The sequence below is a fragment of the Phlebotomus papatasi genome, chromosome 5 (genome assembly GCF_024763615.1).
Source record: "Phlebotomus papatasi isolate M1 chromosome 5, Ppap_2.1, whole genome shotgun sequence".
Lineage (NCBI taxonomy): Eukaryota > Metazoa > Arthropoda > Insecta > Diptera > Psychodidae > Phlebotomus > Phlebotomus papatasi.
This window is the reverse complement of record NC_077226.1, coordinates 1,335,193-1,358,078: the sequence shown is the minus strand read 5'-3', so window position 1 is coordinate 1,358,078 and position 22,886 is coordinate 1,335,193. Positions and strand designations below refer to the sequence as shown.

The following is a 22,886-nucleotide window of genomic DNA, read 5'->3' as shown; positions in this document are numbered from 1 at the left end:
ATAATATTTTGATAATTTATAACAGGGGCGTGCAAGAAACCGTTGAAACCGAATTAACGTCAAATGAAACATGTACGTCAATGGTCAAAACGCTCCCAAAACAAACTTTTTTTTTGACGTTGATTCGGTTTTAACGGTTTCTTGCACACCTCTGTACTAGAGTAAGGGTCTAGTTCTTCTAGGGTCTAGGAGGTTCAGGAGAACTTTCGAAAGAAAGACTCTATTTCTGTCCACTAAAGAAGTTCTTGCCGAACCTGTCAAAACTATCCGGCATACTCCAAATGCTTTTGAAGAAACTTTTCACCAATCTCTTCTAAGGAAACTCATTTCTCATTTTAAAGTTCTTAATAGAGAATTTCCTCAGCTATCTAAAAGCGTCCAAATCATCAAAATCGGTTTAAAATTGGATTTTTGGTAGATTTTTAACGGATACCTTGCAGATGGAGAACTAAGAATATTCACACAGGGAAAATTTTTAAAGGAGCTTTTCAGTAATTTCTTGTAAGGAAACTCATTTTTCTTTTAAAGACAGTTAATGTAGAATTTCTCCAGGTGTCCAAAACCGTCAAGATCATCAAAATCGGTTAGAAATTGGATTTTTGGTAGATTTTTAACCAAAGCTTTACAGAAGGTTCTTTTGATAAATATTCAAAAAGGAGCTTTTCACCAATTTTTTCTAAGGAAATCTATTTTTCCTTTTAAGATTTTAAATTTAGAATTTCCTCACCTGTCCAAAACCATCAATATCATCAAAATCGGTTAAAAATTAGATTTATGGTGAATTTTTAACCAAAAAGCAAGCAGAACTAAGAATATTCACAAGGGAAATTTCAAAGGAGCTTTTCACCGAATTCTTCTAAGGAAACCCACTTTTCTTTTTAAGACTCTAAATAGAAGGGTAACATGGAAAACCGGACAATTCGTGCAATCGTTCAGGAAATTCCGGGAAAATCGGCGAAACCGCAAGATTCTTACAATATGCCATTGAATCTGGATTACCCGGGTGACACTGGAGAATTCCCAGGGGACCCAGGGAACCTAGAAGACTATTACAATTTGTCAAGGAACCTATTTAAATGGGTTTTCCATTTAACTCGCTTAAAATCACGCACAGTTCAATAACAAACGGTTAAGATTACGTTTAAAACCGTTCCGTGATTGAGCTGTGCGTGATTTTTAGCGCATTCTTAACCTTTTATGTTCGTGCTGTGCGTGTTTTGCAAACGATTCTAAGTATGTTTTTGCTACCGCTGTGCGTATTTTACACAGGATTTTAGAGAGCGTTTAAAAAATAAAAAAAATATATAAAATCAAAAGAATTATATAAAAAAAAACTAAAAAAAAGAGCATCGTGAGAAATTTCCGGAAAAGAGTTAGTATTTTTGTAACAAAAACAAACTGTGAAGCATAGACTTCAAAAGAAAACGATTAAAAAGGGCGTTTCATTTAGCTCTATAATTCGGGCGAGAATGTCGGAAGCAGTAGCTCTAGAGTGCCAGAAGGGTACTCTAGCAGACTTTCTTGACCAAGGATATTGTTTGGAGAGCCCAGGAAGAAGAAGAGAAACCAAATCACACCTCAATAACCTTTCTTGTAGACGTCCTTGAAGACAATTCAACTGATTCCAGGACAATCGCACATTTGGACATAATTACATTTTGGACTTGCAATAGTCTTCTTCGGAACCGACGAATTATTAGTTATTTAACTTAGAAAATTGACAAAATTTTCTTTTTATTAATAGCGCCCCTAACGGTGGTTTTATGAACTTGCCATGTTAGAAGGGGAAGTGGCATTTGACGAGAGCTTTCCAAAATGCCCTTAGTTTTTAAATTCTGCCAATTAGAACCGGAGATAGAGGCCGGTCAATTTTCAAACTTTGACCCCTTATAGCTTGGGTCAGGGGCTATCGATCGACTTAGGCATTTTTGTCCTTGATAGGTATAATCTTCAGCTACTCCGTACTAAAATTTCAGCCGGATTAGGGAATTTAAGCCCGAGTTATTTAACTTAGAAAATTGACAAAATTTTCTTTTTGCTAGTAGCGCCCCTAGCGGTGGTTTTATCAACTTTTGAGGTCAATAGGGAAGTGGCATTTCACGAGAGCTTTCCAAAATGCCCTTAGTTTTTAAATTCTGCCAATTAGAACCGGAGATAGAGGCCGGTCAATTTTCAAACTTTGATCCCTTATAGCTTGGGTCAGGGGCTATCGATCGACTTTGGTATCTTTTTTGTTTGATAGGTGGAATTTGCTGCTACAACGTACTGAATTTCAGCCCGATCGATGCCATAGGTGTGGAGCTATTGACCTAAAAGGAGCTGCCGGACGAAGAAACTTCCGGGAACGCTTTTTTAGCCACCTAGGTGGGATTTTTGAGAATCTCAACTGCGGAAAACGATCTCTATGACTCAGGTAGAGGAGACCGGGGTAGAATTAGCCACCAAATGAAATTTTTCATTGCGTATAATTTATACAAAATGTTTGTATGAGGCTGATAAATATTTCAATGATTAGTAAGGGAAGTATATATTGAGAATAAAGAGTGTTTTCCTCAATATTCCTTCGAAGGCAAACTATAAGATACCACTATCTAATACCATACGTGGCTATTTCTGCCCCGGTCTCCCCTACATCTTTTTAGATTGAAGTAAATTTCATGAGGTCTAAATTTACATCCCTGTCGCCGTTATGTTTCTTTCAATTAAGGCGACTCTGGGATATTTTTAAAAGTCAAACGGTCGGAGATATTGACTTCTGGACTTCGATAACCCCCCCTGCCCAAGATATGTTGATTTCTCTGTGAATTTTTCCTTTTGTTAAACGCATCATTATCTCTTCTCCACAGTGATTTTCCATTTTGGTGAATTTCAAATGGATTTGGTTTTATATTTTCTTTCGGTGAAATTTTCCACAGACACAAATACACAAATGCCACCCAGAAAAGTGAGAAAGGGACACTTTTGGTGGTGGAAAATGCCTGAAAATGCCTGGAAAAGGGCATTTTCTGGGTATTGTTGCCTTGGAAACTCCTCCAATTTTCCTACCCTCAATTCTCCCCCCATTTTCTCTCCCAAAACTTTCCCAACATCATCTTTCACACTCTCTCTCCCTCTCTTTCTCTTTCGTTTAGGAATTTTCCAATGGAAAATGTCCATTTTCCATCTCATTCTTTGGCGCAAAGTACCCCCAAAAGAAGAAAATGGAGAGAAAAATCTTTTTGAAATGTCTCTTAAGCATGGATTTTTCCCTCAATCTCTTCCCCTTCCCCCCCACTCCATTGAAATAATTTTCTTCATCTCTGTTTTCTTCTTCTTCGTGGTGGGGGGAGTTTTCCCCTTGGATTTTCCCAACGACACGAACGATATTTTACGGTTTCAAATATCGCCACACAATCAAGGTGGATTAGACAATCACGCAAATGTTTATCCATCACCCTCCCCCGCCCCCGCGTGACTTTTCCACCCCCCCCCCTCTCCCTCCCCTCTACAGACTCCTTAGGGTTTTTCCCTTTTCATTTTTCCTCCTTAACACAAAACTTTTTCTCGCATTTTCCCGCGCAAAGTTGATTGCATTTTGCGCTCTCTGTTTTTTTTTTGTTTTGTTGGTCTACAATTTTCCCGGATACTTCTACATAGCTACTCGTCCAATTTTCCCGACATTTGTCAACTCCACCCTACCATACTGGCCCCCGCCCATCCCAGACTACCCCACCAATCCCCTTGATACATGCATCAAGGCTCTTCGGACGGTGGAAAATGGGATCATCAGAGCATAACGACTTTTCGAGAGAGATTTTTCCCCATTCTCACAACGAAGAAAAAAAAGTGAGGTTAGGTTGACTTACCGTGATCATCCATTCGTTTTCGCTTGATACTGTTGCCATTGGGATCAGTTGTGTGCTGTATCCCGAGGATACCATTGATACTGTAGCCAGATGATCTATCACCTTGGCCATTTGGTGCCATTGAACCGGGTGTTTGGGGTTGGATGATGGCGCTAGTGGCGTGGGTGATGACAGAAACATTCGTTGTACCGCTAGTGGCACCACTAGATGCCGTACCGCCGCTAGGTGGTGTCTGTTGGCTCGTTTGTTGATGATGTACATGTTTAGCCTTCTCAGCTGCCTTATTCCTCACGATTCTGCCAAAAAACACAACAATTGGTCATTTTTGTATCAAAAAAAAAAACGGTCACTAACCCCTATTAGCCTAGACACAGTAATGATTTGAGCCGAGACACGGCTTACTTTGAGAAACTTTTGGTTGGAATGATAACCTTTCGATGCTATCGAATCGATAGCATCCGGTCCCCTCTGTCCTATCCTCTTTTGCTCTTCTAGTACACCAGAGAATTTCCTCCAAATTCCCCAAAAAGCTGATAATCATCAAAATCGGTTGGAAAATGAATTGAAACATTGTTCAAAGGGAAATTCTGAAGAGGATTTTGAGGAATTTTCACCAAGAAAAGCTGATTTGGAGTCTTTGAATGTTTTGTAGAGAATCCTCTCGGCTGTCCAAAAAGCTATCAATCATCAAAATCGGTTGCGAAATGGATTTATAGCGAATTTTTAAGTGAAACATTGCAGAAGTTCCTTTGAAACACTGTTCAAAGAGAAGATCTGCAGGGCATTTTCACCAAATTTCTCCAAAGAAAAGTCTCAATGGTGCCTTAAAATGTCTTCTTTAGGATCTTCCAGGCTTCTTAAAAAGCTATCAATCATCAAAATCGGTTAGGAAATGAATTTATGGGGAATTTTCCCTCCAAAATCAACTTTTGCACAGATTTTTGGACACTGTTTTTCAAGAAAAGCTCTTTTGCTGTCTTAGAATGTCTTTTTTGAAAATCTTCTCAACTTTCCAAAAAGTTCAAAATCATCAAAATCGGTTGGGAAATGGATTTATAGCGAAACATTGCTAAAGCCCCTTTGAAACATCCTTCAAAATGAAGATTTGAAGGGCATTTTCGCCAATTTCTTTGAAGCAAAGTCTCAATGCTGTCTTAGAATGTTTTTTTTGAAAATCTTCTCAGCTTTCCAAAAAGCCAATAATCATTAAAATCGGGCGGGAAATGGATTTATGGGTAATTTTTGCAGTGAAACATAGCAGAAGGTCCTTTGAAACATTGTCCAAAGGGAAGGTTTGAAGGGGATTTTCGGCAATTTACACCAAGAAAAGCTGATATAGAGTCTGTAAATATTTTGCAGAGAATCTTTTCGGCTTTCCAAAGAGCTCACAATCATCAAAATCGCTTGGGAAATGGATTTTGTGGGGAATTTTCCAGTGAAACATTGCTAAAGCCCCTTTGGAACACTGTTCAAAGGAAAGTTTTGAAGGGCATTTTCAGCAACATCTACCAAGAAAGGCTCATTCGGAGTGTTTTAACATTTTGCTGAGAATTTTCTCAGCTTTCCAAAAAATCCTTAATCATCAAAATCGGTTGAGAAATGGATTTATGGGGAATTTTCCCTCCAAAAGGCAAATTTTGGAGAGATTTTTAGACACTGTCTCACAAGAAAAGCCCTTATGCTGTCTTAGAATGTCTTTCTAAAATATCTTCTCAGCTTTCGAAAAAGCCGATAATCATTAAAATCGGTTTAGAAGTGCATTTATGGGCAATTTTCCACTGAAACATTGCTGAAGACCCTTTGAAACATTGTTCAAAGAGAAGATTTGAAGGGCATTTTCGCTAATTTCCACCAAGAAAAGTCACAATACTGTCTTAGAATATCTTGTTGAGGATCTCCCAGGCTTCCCGAAAAAGCCTATAATCACTAAAATCGGTTTAGAAATGAATTAATAGCGATTTTCTCAGTGAAACATTGCAGAAGCTTCCTTGAAACATCCTCCGAAGAAGAAACATTGAAGACGATTTTGAGGGATTTCCACCAGGAAAAGCCCTTTTTCTGTCTTAATACATTTTTTTGGGAATCAATTCAGCTTTCCAAATATGTCAAGATTGCGAAAATAGGATTGGAATTCAATTTAGGGCTAATTTTCAAGTGAAACATTCCAGAAGGTTCCTTGAAACATTCTTGAAAGAAAATCTTCAGTACACCTTTTGGACAATTTCCACCAAGAAATGCTCATTTGGAGTCGTTGAAAGTTTTACGGAGAATTATCTCAGCTTTTCAAGAAGCCCCCAATAACTCAAATCGGTGGAGAAATGGATTTATAACGAATTTTTGAGTGAAACACTGCAGAAAGTCTCCTGAAACATTTTTCAAAAGTGAAACTTTGAACGGGATTTTAAGCAATTTCCACCAAGAAAAGCTCATCTGGATTCTTTGAACATTTTGTCGAGAATATTTTTAGCTTTCCAAAAAATCTCAAATCATCAAGATAGGTTGGGAAATGGATTTATAGCGAATTTTTCAGTGAAACATTGCAGAAGCTTCCTTGAAACATCCTCCAAAGGAGAAACTTTGAAGAGGATTTTGAAGAATTTCCACCAGGAAAAGCCTTCATCCTGTTTCAAAATGTCTCTTTGGGAATCAATTCAGCTTTCCAAATCGGTCAATAGTACGAAGATCGGATTGGAATTCAATTTAGGGCGATTTTTTCAGTGAAACATTGCAGAAGGTTTCTTGAAACATTCTTCAAAAGGGAAAATTCAGTGGGATTTTTGGGCATTTTCCACCAAAAAAAGCTCACTTGGGGTGTTTGAACGTTTTGCAGGGAATTTTCTCAGCTATCCAAAAAACCATTAATCATTAAAATCGGTTAGGAAATGAATTTATAGCGAATTTTCCAGTGAAACATTGCAGAAGTTCCTTTGAAACATCCTCCAAAGGAGAAACTTTGAAGAGGATTTTGAGGAATTTCCACCAGCGAAAGCCCTTTTGCTGTCTGAATGCATCTTTTTGAGAATCAATGCAGCTTTCCAAATCTGTCAAGATTACTAAAATCGGATTGGAATTCAATTTAGGGCGATTTTTTCAGTGAAACATTGCAGAAGGTCTCTTGAAACATTCTTGAGAGGGAAAATTTCAGTGGGACATTTGGGCAGTTTCCAGCAAGAAAAGCTCATTTGGGGTATTTGAACGTTTTACAGAGAATCTTGTCCAAGAGAATCCAAAAAGCTCCGAATCATCAAAATCGGTTGGGAAATGGATTTATAGCGAATTCTTCAGTGAAACATTGCAGAAGGTCTCTTGAAACATATTTTAAAGGGAAACTTTGAAAGGGATTTTAAGCAATTTCCACCAAGAAAAGCTGATTTGGGGTCTGTGAATGTTTTACAAAGAATCTTCTGAGCTTTCTAAAGAGCTCAAAGTCATTAAAATCGGTTGGGAAATGGTTCATTGGTGAATTTTCCAGTGAAACATTGCAGATGGTCTCTTGAAACATTCTTGAAAGGGAAACTTTGAAAGGGATTTTAAGCAATTTCCACCAAGAAAAGCTCATTTTGCGTCTTAAAACATTTTGCTAAGAATCTTGTTAGCTTTCCAAAAAGCCTCCAATCATTAAAATTGGTTGATAAATGGATTAATGGTGATTTTTTTTCCATGTTTAATGCATTAGTCCTATATATGCTATTCAGGAAATCTTCTGACTTTGAGGGAAAAATAAAATAAAATTGCCCATTTCAATCGATAAAAAAAGAAAATGATTTTGAAAAGTAGAAAAGGGGTTGGAGAAAGAGGAAGGTGTTAGGTTGAGATGTGATTCGGGTCACGTGTTGCTCGTGACGAATTGTGGGTGGATGGTTTATGTGTGAGAGAGAGAGTGAGTGAGAGAAATAGAGAGGGAAGGGTGGTATGGGGCACGTGCCATGAAATGCCACAAAGTGCATCATCGTCTGAATTGGTGACACGTGACTGAGGCTTTTTGGCGCGAATGTTTATAGTCAATTCTTCAAATTAACTCTTATAATTCCCATCCATCGGCGGTTGGCATTTTTGTTTGGGGGTTGGGTATCCCTGTCCTCTCCCTCTTCTAGACCTTACAATCCATCCCTAAAACACGCGTGTCAAGTGAACAATACTATTTCTCTGCGATTATGAAGTCACAAGTTAAACAACTGCCTCAGTTTCCTCTCAATAGCATTAGATAAATTATTGGTTGCCATTTGGGAGGGTGAAACATTGTCAATTCCATCGTGTCCCTCTTCTCTTTTTTTTTTCTCTCTCCAAAATATGTATATATACATATATTTTTTGTCCTGTTCAACTATCAATGTTCCCTTTTTGGTTTTAGCTGCCTTTTTCCAGACTGAGGCGGAAGAAGGGTTCGAGTGGAAACCCTCGGATTTAGTCATTTGTGCCAAAAAAAAAAGAGGGAACAATCCCCAGGCTCTTCTTCAGGCCCAGAAATACCATCAACAACAACATAATCTAGCATAAATTGCTCTATATCATCAAATGTACAGAATAATTGCAGTATCATCCAACTATTTCGAAGGACAAACTGACAAAAAGGACTTCCTTACCCGGACAATATCCACTTAAGAAAAAACCCACATATTTTACCTGTACGGGAATCTCTTTGGCTTTCCAAATCCGCTAAAATCATCAAAATCGGTGCAGAAAAGGATTTATGGCGAACGTTTTAGTGAAACATTGCAGAAAGGCTCTCGAAACATTCTTGAAAGGGAAATCTCAGTGGGATTTTTGGGCAATTTCCATCAAGAAAAGTTAATTTTGAGCCTTAAAACGTTTTGCAGAGAATCTTGTTGGCATTATAAAAAGCCCCGAATCATCAAAATCGGTGGAGAAATGAATTTATGGTGAATTTTTCAATGAAGTGTGGAAGAAGGTTTCTTGAAACACTCTTGATACGGAAATTTTTGAAGGGGATTTTGAGCAATTTCCGCCAAGAAAAGCTCATTTCAAGTCTTTGAGCATTTTGCAGAGAATCTTCTCAGCTTTCCAAAAAGTCCCCAGTCATTAAAATCGGTGGAAAAATGGATTTAAAACAAATTTTTCAATGAAACGTAGACGAAGATTCTATGAAACATCAAAGAAAGGGAATTCAAAGGGAAACTCCCATGGGATTTTTGGGCGATTTCCACCAAGGAAAGCTCATTTGGAGTATTTGAATATTTTGCAGAGAATATTGTCAGCTGTCCAAAAAACCTTCAATAATTAAAATCGGTGCAGAAATGGATTTATGATGAATTTTTTCAGTGAAATATTCCATAAGGTCTCTTGAAACACTATTGAAAAGGAAAATTCAGTTTGACTTATGGTCAATTTCCACCAAGAAAAGCTCATTTTGAGTCTTAAGACATTTTGCAGAGAATCTTCTTAGCTTTCCAAGAAGCCCCCAATAACTAAAATCGGTATAGAAATGGATTAATGGTGAATTTTCCAAAGAAACATTGCAGAAAGTCTCTTGAAACATCCTCCAAAGGAGAAACTTTGAACAGAATTTTGAGGAATTTACACCAGGAAAATCCTGTTTTCTATCTTAATACATCTTTTTGAGAATCAATTCAACTTTCCAAATCTGTTAAGATTACGAAAATCGGATTGGTATTCAATTTAAGGCGATTTTTTCAGTGAAATATTGCAGAATGTCCCTTGAAACACTCTTGAGAGAGCAAATTTCAGTGAAATTTATGAGCGATTTCCAAGAAAAGCTCATTTGGGGTCTTTGAACGTTTCGCAGGGAATGTTCTCAGCTTTCTGGAAAACTCCCAATCATCAAAATCGGATTGGAATTCGATTTTAGGCGATTTTTTCAGTGAAACATTGTACAAGCTTCCTTGAAACATCCTCCAAAGATGAACTTTGAAGAGGATTTTGAGGAATATCCACCAAGAAGAGCCCTTTTGCTGTCTTATAATGTTTCTTTGGGATCAATGCAGCTTTCTAAATCTATCAGTATTACGAAAATCGGTTTGGAATTCAATTTAGCTCGATTTTTCCAGTGAAACATTGCAGAAGGTCCCTTGAAACATTCTTGAAAGGGAAACTTCAGTGGGACTTTTGGGCAATTTCCACCAAGAAAAGCTCATTTTGCGTCTTAAAACATTTTGCTAAGAATCTTGTTAGCTTTCCAAAAAGCTGCCAATCATCAAAATCGGTTTAGAAATGGATTTATGGCGAATTTTTCAATGAAGCATTGCAGAAGTTCCTTTGAAAGATCCTTCAAAAAGAATATTTGAAAGGCATTTTCGCCAATTTCTTTGAAGGAAAGTCTGAATGCTGTTTTAGAGTATCTTGTTGAGGCTATTCCAGGCTTTCCGAAAAGCTATTAATCACTAAAATCGGTTGAGAAATAGATTGATAGCGAAGTCTTCCAGTGAAACATTGCAGATGTTTCCTTGAAACATCCTCCAAAGGAGAACCTTTTAAGTAGATTTCCAGCAATTTCTACCAAGAAAAGCACATTTGGGGTCTTAGAACGTCTTATTGAGAATCTTGTCAGCCTTCCAGAAAGCCCCCAATCATTAAAATCGGTGGAAAAATAGATTTATGGTGAATTTTTCAATGATACATTGAAGAAGATTCTTTAAAAAATTCTTCAAAGTACAAACTTTGAAGGGGATTTTCCTTGAGATGGAAAACCTTTTTCCGATGGAGAGAAAATGGAAAAGAGATTCCTAAGGATTGTGTTTGAGGACAGAGAGACAGAGAGAGAGAGGGAGAGATGGATTGGTTAATCCCCTGAGGTCACTTGCAATTGCATTTTCATCCTGACATACGTTTCAATCAATTTTTTAATGTAGTACTCATCTCATTAGGCGAGAAAATGGGATGGAAGGGCATCAGGCGAGATTGTCTGGAGGGAATTTTCCCAATGACATTTTCAATGAATGTCCCAATGGGCACTAAATAAAATCACAACATATGGGAGTGTCTCAACCCACCGAAAAATCCCCTTTTAATCCACTTTTTTCTTTCCTTCCCTCCTCCCTAACATTCCGGGGAAAATTTTTAGTCGCAGTGGGAAAGTATTTTATTCTAGTGGAAATATAAATATACATTTTTATAAGTATAGCACGATGGGTTAATTGAGAGAAGGCCTTTTAACATCATTATCTTTCAAATGCCTCTATTCAATATTCTTTTGCCAATATCAACCCCTAAAAATCTCATTTTTCTCAAACCACTTTATCCCCCTTCAAGCCCCTTTCATAATGTTACAGTGAATTTCCCGACGAAAACTACTTTTCTTTCCCCCTCTAAGACAATTTCTGGCTTTTTGCTCCAATTTTGATGCCACAAAGTACCGTCGGAATGTCACTTAAGATTTCCATCAAATGGAAAACCTTCTCTCAAAACTTTAGTCATTCCACAAAACCCAGAATTGGATTAATTAATTAGGTGCAAGATAGCTAAGGATAATCCATGATAAATTTCTACAAAGGACAAGGACATAGTGAATAGCTTTTAATTAGTTTTTTCTCCTTTCAAAATTCACTGTAAATCCAATTTTAATCCGATTTTGATGATCTTGATGGATTTTGCATCCCTGGAAGATTCCCAAAAAGACACTCTCAGACAAGAAATGAGCTTTTCTTGGTGGAAATTCCTCAAAATCCCCTTCAAAGTTTGTCCTTTGGAGGATGTTTCAAGGAAGCTTCTGCCACATTACACTGGAAAATTCACCATTAATCCATTTCTAAACCAATGTTGATGATTGAGGGCTTTTTGGAAAGCTGAAAAGATTCTCTGCAAAACATTCTAGGATTCCAAATAAGCTTTTCTTGGTGGAAATTGCTGAAAATCTCCTTCAAAATATCCCTTTGATGAATGTTTGAATTGAGTTTCGGAAGTGTTTTATTGAAATATTCACCATAAATTCATTTCCACATCGATTTTGATGATTGGAGACTTTCTGGAAAGCCGACAAGATGCCCTGCAAAACGTTCTTAGACTCCAAGTGAGCTTTTTTTGGTGGAAAATGCCCAAAAATCCCCCTGAATTTTCCCTTTTGAAGAATGTTTCAAGAGATCTTCTGCAATGTTTCACTGAGAAAATTCCCCTAAATTGAATTCCAATCCGATTTTCATAATTTTGACAGATTTGGAAAGCTGCATTGATTCCCAAGAAAACCTATTAAGACAACAAAAGGATTTTTCCTGGTGGAAATTCCTCAAAATCCTCTTCAAAGTTTCTCCTTTGGAGGATGTTTCGACGAAGCTTCTGCAGTGTTTCACTGAAAAATTCGCCATAAATCCATTTCCCAACCGATTTTAATAATTGGGGTCGTTTTGAAAAGCCGATAAGATTCAATGCAAAACATTTTAAGACTCCAAATGAGCTTTTCTTGGTGGAAAATGCCCAAAAATCCCACTGAATTTTCCCTTTTGAAGAATGTTTCAAGAGACCTTCTGCAATGTTTCACTGAGAAAATTCCCCTAAATTGAATTCCAATTCGATTTTCGTAATTTTGACAGATTTGGAAAGCTGCATTGATTCCCAAGAAAACCTATTAAGACAACAGAAGGATTTTTCCTGGTGGAAATTCCTCAAAATCCTCTTCAAAGTTTCTCCTTTGGAGGATGTTTCGACGAAGCTTCTGCAGTGTTTCACTGAAAAATTCGCCATAAATCCATTTCCAAACCGATTTTAATAATTGGGGTCGTTTTGAAAAGCCGATGAGATTCACTGCAAAACATTTTAAGACTCCAAATGAGCTTTTCTTGGTGGAAATTGCCCAAAAGTCCCACTGAAATTTGCCCTTCAAGAGTGTTTCAAGAGACTTTCTGCAATGTTTCACTGAAAAAATCTCCTTAAATTGAATTCCAATCCGATTTTGATAATCTTGACAGATTTAGAAAGCTGAATTTATTTCCTAAGAAACCTATTGAGACAGCAAACGGGCTTTTCCTGGTGGAAATTCCGCGAAATCCTCTTCAAATTTCTCCTTTGAATCTTCCTTTTGAAAGATCTTTTGCAAGCATTTGCAGAAAAAATCATTAAAAATCCAATTTTAAACCGATTTTGGTAATCTTGACGGATTTAGATAGCCTGAAAAATTCTCTAAAAGAGACTTTAAGACAGCAAAATAGCTTTTCTTGGTGGAAAATGTCAAAAATCCCCTTCAAATGTTTTCCTTCTTGCAGAATATTTCAAAGTAGTTTCTGTAATGTTTCACTGAACAATATCCCTTAAATCCAATTTAATCTAAGGAAATTCTCAGTATAGTACTATAAGGGTTAAAGAAAATTCTTTTCTTGTGGAAATTGCTTATAATTTCACTCACTAAGTCACTAACTTGAGAAAAGCATTGCAAAAATTTCCCCAAAGCGAATATTCGAGGGTTTACTTTGACAAAAAAATCGCCAAAAATGGTATTTCAATCCGATTTTGATGATTCAGACAGATATTGTAAGCTCAGTGGATTTCCAAAAAGTTATTTTAGCTTTTCTTAACTGCAATTGCCTGAAAGTCCCTGCAAAGTTGACCCTTTTAGAGAATGTTTCAAAGCAACTTCTTCAATGTTTCACTGCAATATTTGCTTTAAATCGAATTCCAGTCCGATTTTGATGATTTCGACGGTTTCTACAAAGACCCAAAAAGATTCCCTGGAAAATTGCCTACGGAAAAAAGGCTTTTCCTGTGGAAAAATTGATGAAAAGCACATTAAAAACCCAGGAGTCATTAAAAAAAATTCATCAAAAAACCAATTTCACTCCGATTTTGATGATTTTGGAAGAATTCAGAAAGCTCGAAGGATTTCCCATTTGATTTTCCAATGAGAAAACAAAGATTTTTCAGGTTTACTTTGGGAAATTTTGGAGAGAGAGAGAAGAAACCTGTTCAATCTGTGGCTAAGATGGAAAATTTAAATTTTCCTCTTTATGCACCGCCCCTGAATTTTCCTTCACACTCTTTGGTACTTTTGTCGGTGATATTTTCAAGGGGGCGCGGAAGAGACCAAAGAAAAAAAAAACGGAAAATTCAAGGCGGAAAATGTCAGCAGCAAAAGACAGGGAGGTCAAAGTATTCTTTTTTTTTTTCAGGAAGAGACTGAGAGACCGAGAGAGACAAAGCTAGTGAAGATGAAGGAAAATTGGGAAAGGAGAAAATTGGAAAAGAAAAAAGAAAAATATTCTGACTCACCGATTGATTGATGATACACTGGGAACATTGTCCTGCGAACAAATTCCCTCTGCCAGCAATCTGTCGCGAATTTCCCAAGCAAACATCGTTGGATTTTCGCGTTTGTAGTTGGCAATGGCGTCCACAACTGGTGGTGTGGCCACCTTCGGCTTAGAACCTCCAATCACGCCGGCTTTGAAGCTGCCAGTCTCGTAGTATCTGGAAAATATATTTAAAAAAAAATAATTAATAAATTTCAAGGAGATTTTTCATGAGTCTATTTGACAATTTTCCCTCAAGAAAAGTTCTTGTGCTGTCTTAGAATGGCTTTTTGAAAATCTAATTAGCTTTCCAAAAAGTCCCCAATCATCAAAATCGGTTTTCAAATGGATTTATGACGAATTTTTCAGTGAAACATTGCAGAGGGTCTCTTGAAACATTCTTGAAAGGGGAATTTCAGTGGGACTTTTGGGCAATTTCCACCAGGAAAAGCTCATTTTGAGCATTAGAACGTTTTTCAGAGAATCTCCTCAGCTTTCCAAAAAGATCCCAGTCATTAAAATCGGTGGAAAAATGGATTTATGGTGACTTTTTAATAAAACATGGACTAAGATTCTTTGAAACATTCTTCAAAGGGAAATTTTGAAGGGGATTTTGAGCAATTTCCACCAAGAAAAGGTCATTTGGAATTTCAGAATGTTTTGCAAAGAATCTCTTCAGCCTTCCGAAAAGCTCATAATTGGTAAAATCGGTGTAGAAATGGATTTATAGAGGTTTTGCCAGTGAAACATTGCAGAAGTTCCTGTGAAACATTCTTAAAAAGAACATTTTGAAGAGCATTTTAAGGAATTTCCACCAGGAAAACCTCTTTTACTGTCTTAAAATGTGTTTTTAGACACTTATCGAACTTTCAAAATCTGTTTAGACTATGAAAATCGGATTAAGATTCGATTTATGGCGATTTTTCCAGTGAAACATTGCAGAAGGTCTCTAGAAACATTCTTGAAAGGGAAAATTCAGGGGGATTTTTGAGCAATTTCCACCAAGAAAAGCTCATTTAGAGTGTTTTTTAGATCTTACAGAGAATCTTGTCAGCTGTCCAGAAAGCCCCTTAATCATCAAAATCGGTTGGGAAATGGATTTATGGCGATTTTCTCAGTGAAACATTGAAGAATCTGCTTTGAAACATTCTCTAAAAGGACAATTTTGAAGGGACTTTTTGGGAATTTTCCTTGGCTTTTCCGAGGAAATTTCCAATAGATTTTCTCGAGATGTCTCGAAAAGTCTACCAGGAAAACTAGGGATTTTTCACGCCTGCCCGATCCTCCCTGAACGTGACCAAAAAAAAGAAATTTAGGCAAAGTGAAAGATAACTGACCTTATCAATTAGTCCGATTTAGCAATCACTTTCTCAATGACCACAACCGAAAAGGGGATTTAGGTCTCTTGGGTGTCTCCATTAATTATCCTAGCACCTGGCTTCAATGGGGCCCACATTTAAGCCCCAATTGGAAAAATGAAATTGTGGAAATTTGTTGCTGTTTTTCCATTTTTGTTTGTCGAACACGGTGGCGAGGGGGGGGGGAAAGAGGATTTTAACCCAAAAGAGAATTTGTAATAGCACATGGATCGTAAATGATTCCAATTGTTTTCACCACCCTTTTAGTTGTGCCATTTATTTACTACCTACACACACTTTCCTCATTTTCCTCCCGCCCGGAAAAACCACCCATCGCGGATGGTGCATCTGTAAATTAATTCAGTTGGCAGAGAGACAGAGAGAGAGAGAGGAAAATGGAAAAGCCAAAGGTATGGAGTGTGTGATACCAAAATGCTGGAATATTTATCACCGCGACAACTGAATTACCATTTTGGAGAGACGATTTGTGGCTGGATTTACTAATGTACCTCAGCCGCTAAACAATTTATTTATCCATATGTTCAAGTGGATTTAACTTCCGATCACTGCCGACGGATGTCACCACAAAAATATTTAATCACTTTTAATAAACTCCCATTGAATTGTATTTTAGCACATTGGCTTTTGTCTCATTTCAATGTTATTTTATTCATTGGTATTTCATTGAAGACATTCTCAGTGAAAATTCCTAGGATATACCACAAATTAAGGACTTATTAAGGACTTAATTAAGGACTCAATGAAATTTCCCCAGAAAATCGCTTTTCCTAGGTATATAAAACTATTGGAAATCTATTGGAAATTATTACTGTGGAGGATGTTTCAAGGAAGTTTCGGCGGTGTTTCATTGAAAAATGCGCCATAAATCCATTTATCAACCGATTTTAATGATTGGAGTCTTTTTGGAAAACTGATAAAATTCTCTGCTAGACGTTTAAACAATCAAAATGAGCATTTCTTGGTGGAAATTGTCTAAAAGTTCCACTGAATTTTTCCTTTCAAGAGTGTTTCAAGAGATCTTCTTCCACGTTTTATTGAAAAATTCACCATAAATCCATTTCCACACCGATTTTAATGATTGTGTGCTTTTTAGAAGGATGAGAAGATTCCCTGCAATTCGTCTAAAGACCCCAATAAGCTTTTCTTAGTGGAAATTGCTCAAAATCCCCTTCAAAGTTTTTTACCGTGGAGGATGTTTCAAGGAAGCTTCTGCAATGTTTCACTGAGAAAATCCCCATAAATCCATTTCTAAACCGATTTTAATGATTGAAGCCTTTTTGGACAGACGAGAAGATTCCCTGCAAAACACTTAAAGACTCTAAATGAGCTTTTCCTGGTGAAAATTGCTCAAAATCCCCTTCAAAGTTTTTACCGTGGAGGATGTTTCAAGGAAGCTTCTACAATGTTTTACTGAGAAAATTGCCATAAATCCATTTACAAACCGACTTTGATGATTGAAGGATTTTTGGACAGCTGATAAGATTCACTGCAAAACTTTGAAAGACTCCAAATGAGCTTTTCTTGGTGGAAATTCTCCAAAAGTTCCACTGAATTTGCCCTTTCAAGAGTGCTTCAAGGTACCTTCTGCAATGTTTCAGTGGAAAAATCGCTCTAAATTAAATTTCAATCTGAATTTAATAATGTAAACAGACTTGGAAAGTCCGATAAATGCCTAAGACGAAGTTTTAAGGCAGAAAACGAGCTTTTCCTTGAGAAATTGCTCAAAATACCCTTAAAAGTTTCCCTTTCAAGAATGTTTCAAGAGACCTTTTTCAACGTTTCATTAAAGAATTCGCCATAGGTCAATTTCCTATCCGATTTGGATTATTGGGAGCTTTTTGGAAAGATAAGAAGATTCTCTACAAAACGTTCAAAGACTCCAAATGAGCTTTTCCTGGTGGAAATTGTCCAAAAATCCCATTGAAATTTCCCTTTCAAGAGTGTTTCAAGAAACATTCTGCAATGTTTCACTGAGAAAATCGCCATAAATCCATTTCTAAACCGATTTTATTTATTGGGGGCCTTTCGGGCTATTCCTATATAATAGATAAGATTCCCTGCAAATTGGTCAAAGATTCAAAATGAGCTCTTCTTGATGGAAATTGCTCAAAATTCCTTTAAAAGTTTCCCTTTCAAGAATGTTTCAAAGAACCTTCTTCCACGTTTCATTGAAAAATTCACTATAAATCCATTTCCCAACCAATTTTGATGATTCGGGGCTTTTTGGAAAGTTAATAAGATTCTCTGCAAAACGTTCAAATACTCCGAATGAGCTTTTTTTGGTGGAAATTGTTGAAAATCACCTTCAAGGTTTGTCCTTTGAGGAATGTTTCAAAGAATCTTGAAGATTTCATTGAAAAATTCGTCATAAATCCATTTATCAACCGATTTTAATGATTGGGGCTTTTTGGAAAGCTAACAAGATTCCCTGCAAAACGTTCAAACACTCCAAATGAGCTTTTCTTGGTGGAAATTCCTCAAAATCCTCTTCAAAGTTTGTCTTTGGAGGATGTTTCAAGGAAGCTTTTGCAATGTTTCACTGAAAAATTCGCCATAAATCCATTTCCCAACCGATTTTGATGATTCGGGGCTTTTTGGAAAGTTAATAAGATTCTCTGCAAAATGCTCAAACACTCAAAATGAGCTTTTCCTGGTGAAAATTACTCAAAAGTCCCTCTAAATTTCTCCTTCTCTTGAATGTTTCAAAGAGGCTATGGCAATGTTTCACTGAAAAACCGATTTCAATGATTGATACGTGTTTTTTTTCTGGGAAAGTTGTGAAAATTCTCAAGTCTACTTTCAAGGTCTCTTCCCATTTGAGAAATATTTCAAAAGACCTCTTCAGTGGAAAAAAATCACTATGATTGCGAAAGGACATTTCTGCGGAGAATTCAGTGGAATTCAGTTGGAATTTGACCCAATTGAGCGTTTTTGTTTTGCGCTCAGCTCCTCAATTGCCGAAATATCTCCATGGATCTGTGCGCAGATGATTGTCAGAATTTCAATGGAGAATTTAGTGGAAATTTGGAGGAATTTTCCATCAAAAATCCCTAATGTTCCACAGAGAATTCCATGGAAATTCATGGGAATATTCCAAAATTTTTCCATTTTTCTTTTTTTTTTTAAGCAAAGACACTTACCTGGACAGAATTTTGGAAACACAGCCGTGACTGACCCTCAGTTGGCGTGAAATATCACAGGGTCGAACTCCGTTGTGTGCAAGTTCAACTATTCGTTGTCTAACAACATCCGGAAGGGGTCGTCCATTGACGAAGACACCGCCAAGTTGATTGACACCTCCGTGACCTTTTTTCCCAGGTACAAGAAAAGAGAAAAAAAAAGAAAATAAATAATAATAATAAAAAAGAAGAAGTATTTTATTAAATCTTTTTTTCCCATATATTGCAATGCCCCCTTAAATTGGCTAAAAGTACTTGAGATTAGGAGTAGATTTTGGGTGAATACAATTTGTCAGAGGGAAAAGTCCCTTTGGAAAAAAAAGGAGGAAAATGGCAAGAGATGATGAGGGTTTGATAATTGTATTTTCATTGCAATATCGCGATATTCCTGGTGTTCAAGGAAGATGGGAAATATCTAGGAAAAAGTCCCTTACACCAAAAATTGCATTCCCCCTTTTGGATTTTATTTCGAAACATAAAAGGCGCATCGTCGGAGTCCTTTCGCCCTTTTTTCTCTCGTCTGTTTGATGTTTATCAGATGAGATATAATGATATTATGCTCCTCAATAAATCTATTAATGTTGCCAGTAGCACTTCTATTTTTTTTGTTTCTCTCTCTCTCTCTTTAACAATTTCTCTTTGGGGAATTACCATCATTATCTCATTGAGAACAAACACTCACTTCTCACCACTAATCCAATTACAAAAACATAGATTACCAACATAGTCCCCGTGCCCATTTTTGATGATTGAAACAACATGGCCCAAATTCTTTCTCAACTTGCACTTAAGGGATTCAATTGAAAAAGTCTAATGGATAAGAAGAGGAAGATAGAGTTTTATGGAGATAGCGATTTTTGATTTTCCGTAACCCCCCCCCCCCCCCCAAAGTCACAATCGGCTATTAATTGGTGATAAGACATACTTACAAAATATAGTTTTTATCACTATTTTCAGTCTTATGAACTACACAGAATTCAAACGGTAAGAGATACTGACTTCAGGTTTGCGATGACCCCCCCCCACACACTCTCTAATCTCCCCTTAATTTACCTGAGATTCTTTGCAATTTCAAGAAGAATGAAAATCAATTAGTAGAACCATTTCAAGTATTCTTAGTGATTTTCACCCAGAAATATTGAGAATTCCGGTTTTTAGAGCGGATTTTCGATTTTTCGAAAAAACTGTAAGGGGTTAGCCTATCAATTTTTTTGGTCAAAAAATTTTTTTCCAGATTTTGCAAATTCCGCAATGAAAATTAATTAGTAGAACCATTTCAAGTATTCTTAGTGATTTTCACCCAGAAATATTGAGAATTCCGGTTTTTAGAGCGGATTTTCGATTTTTCGAAAAAACTGTAAGGGGTTAGCCTATCAATTTTTTTGGTCAAAAAAATTTTTTTCGAGATTTTGCAAATTCCGCAATGAAAATCAATTAGTAGAACCATTTCAAATATTCTTAGTGATTTTCACCCAGAAATATTGAGAATTCCGGTTTTTAGAGCGGATTTTCGATTTTTCGAAAAAACTGTAAGGGGTTAGCCTATCAATTTTTTTGGTCAAAAAATTTTTTTTCGAGATTTTGCAAATTCCGCAATGAAAATCAATTAGTAGAACTATTTCAAGTATTCTTAGTGATTTTCACCCAGAAATATTGAGAATTCCGGTTTTTAGAGCGGATTTTCGATTTTTCGAAAAAACTGTAAGGGGTTAGCCTATCAATTTTTTTGGTCAAAAATTTTTTTCGAGATTTTGCAAATTCCGCAATGAAAATCAATTAGTAGAACCATTTCAAGTATTCTTAGTGATTTTCACCCAGAAATATTGAGAATTCCGGTTTTTAGAGCGGATTTTCGATTTTTCGAAAAAACTGTAAGGGGTTAGCCTATCAATTTTTTTGGTCAAAAAATTTTTTTTCGAGATTTTGCAAATTCCGCAATGAAAATCAATTAGTAGAATCATTTCAAGTATTCTTAGTGATTTTCACCCAGAAATATTGAGAATTCCGGTTTTTAGAGCGGATTTTCGATTTTTCGAAAAAACTGTAAGGGGTTAGCCTATCAATTTTTTTGGTCAAAAAAATTTTTTTCGAGATTTTGCAAATTCCGCAATGAAAATCAATTAGTAGAATCATTTCAAGTATTCTTAGTGATTTTCACCCAGAAATATTGAGAATTCCGGTTTTTAGAGCGGATTTTCGATTTTTTGAAAAAACTGTAAGGGGTTAGCCTATCAATTTTTTTGGTCAAAAAAATTTTTTTCGAGATTTTGCAAATTCCGCAATGAAAATCAATTAGTAGAATCATTTCAAGTATTCTTAGTGATTTTCACCCAGAAATATTGAGAATTCCGGTTTTTAGAGCGGATTTTCGATTTTTCGAAAAAACTGTAAGGGGTTAGCCTATCAATTTTTTTGGTCAAAAAATTTTTTTTCCAGATTTTGCAAATTCCGCAATGAAAATCAATTAGTAGAACCATTTCAAGTATTTTTAGTGATTTTCACCCAGAAATATTGAGAATTCCGGTTTTTAGAGCGGATTTTCGATTTTTCGAAAAAACTGTAAGGGGTTAGCCTATCAATTTTTTTGGTCAAAAAATTTTTTTTCGAGATTTTGCAAATTCCGCAATGAAAATCAATTAGTAGAATCATTTCAAGTATTCTTAGTGATTTTCACCCAGAAATATTGAGAATTCCGGTTTTTAGAGCGGATTTTCGATTTTTCGAAAAAACTGTAAGGGGTTAGCCTATCAATTTTTTTGGTCAAAAAATTTTTTTTCGAGATTTTGCAAATTCCGCAATGAAAATCAATTAGTAGAATCATTTCAAGTATTCTTAGTGATTTTCACCCAGAAATATTGAGAATTCCGGTTTTTAGAGCGGATTTTCGATTTTTCGAAAAAACTGTAAGGGGTTAGCCTATCAATTTTTTTGGTCAAAAATTTTTTTTTCGAGATTTTGCAAATTCCGCAATGAAAATCAATTAGTAGAATCATTTCAAGTATTCTTAGTGATTTTCACCCAGAAATATTGAGAATTCCGGTTTTTAGAGCGGATTTTCGATTTTTCGAAAAAACTGTAAGGGGTTAGCCTATCAATTTTTTTGGTCAAAAAATTTTTTTTCGAGATTTTGCAAATTCCGCAATGAAAATCAATTAGTAGAATCATTTCAAGTATTCTTAGTGATTTTCACCCAGAAATATTGAGAATTCCGGTTTTTAGAGCGGATTTTCGATTTTTCGAAAAAACTGTAAGGGGTTAGCCTATCAATTTTTTTGGTCAAAAAATTTTTTTTCCAGATTTTGCAAATTCCGCAATGAAAATCAATTAGTAGAACCATTTCAAGTATTCTTAGTGATTTTCACCCAGAAATATTGAGAATTCCGGTTTTTAGAGCGGATTTTCGATTTTTCGAAAAAACTGTAAGGGGTTAGCCTATCAATTTTTTTGGTCAAAAAATTTTTTTTCGAGATTTTGCAAATTCCGCAATGAAAATCAATTAGTAGAATCATTTCAAGTATTCTTAGTGATTTTCACCCAGAAATATTGAGAATTCCGGTTTTTAGAGCGGATTTTCGATTTTTCGAAAAAACTGTAAGGGGTTAGCCTATCAATTTTTTTGGTCAAAAAAATTTTTTTCGAGATTTTGCAAATTCCGCAATGAAAATCAATTAGTAGAATCATTTCAAGTATTCTTAGTGATTTTCACCCAGAAATATTGAGAATTCCGGTTTTTAGAGCGGATTTTCGATTTTTCGAAAAAACTGTAAGGGGTTAGCCTATCAATTTTTTTGGTCAAAAAATTTTTTTTCGAGATTTTGCAAATTCCGCAATGAAAATCAATTAGTAGAATCATTTCAAGTATTCTTAGTGATTTTCACCCAGAAATATTGAGAATTCCGGTTTTTAGAGCGGATTTTCGATTTTTCGAAAAAACTGTAAGGGGTTAGCCTATCAATTTTTTTGGTCAAAAAATTTTTTTTCGAGATTTTGCAAATTCCGCAATGAAAATCAATTTTTTTCAAGTATTCTTAGTGATTTTCACCCAGAAATATTGAGAATTCCGGTTTTTAGAGCGGATTTTCGATTTTTCGCTGTAAGGGGTTAGATCAATTTTTTTGGTCAAAAAATCGAGATTAGTAGAATCATTTCAAGTATTCTTAGTGATTTTCACCCAGAAATATTGAGAATTCCGGTTTTTAGAGCGGATTTTCGATTTTTCGAAAAAACTGTAAGGGGTTAGCCTATCAATTTTTTTGGTCAAAAAAATTTTTTTCGAGATTTTGCAAATTCCGC

General features: G+C 36.0%; 1 protein-coding gene across 1 annotated transcript in view; it reads right to left on the bottom strand.

Moving 5' to 3' along the window:
- Nucleotides 1-22,886, bottom strand: part of LOC129808660 (paired box protein Pax-5-like) — a 58,151-nt gene that overhangs the window by 9,406 nt on the left and 25,859 nt on the right. Inside the window, exons 4-6 of the mRNA XM_055858433.1 lie at nt 18,555-18,720; nt 14,016-14,213; nt 3,846-4,141 (exon numbers count right to left, since the gene is read on the bottom strand). Of these exons, the coding sequence (XP_055714408.1) occupies nt 3,846-4,141; nt 14,016-14,213; nt 18,555-18,720 (660 nt within the window). The remainder of the gene's footprint in view (nt 1-3,845; nt 4,142-14,015; nt 14,214-18,554; nt 18,721-22,886) is intronic.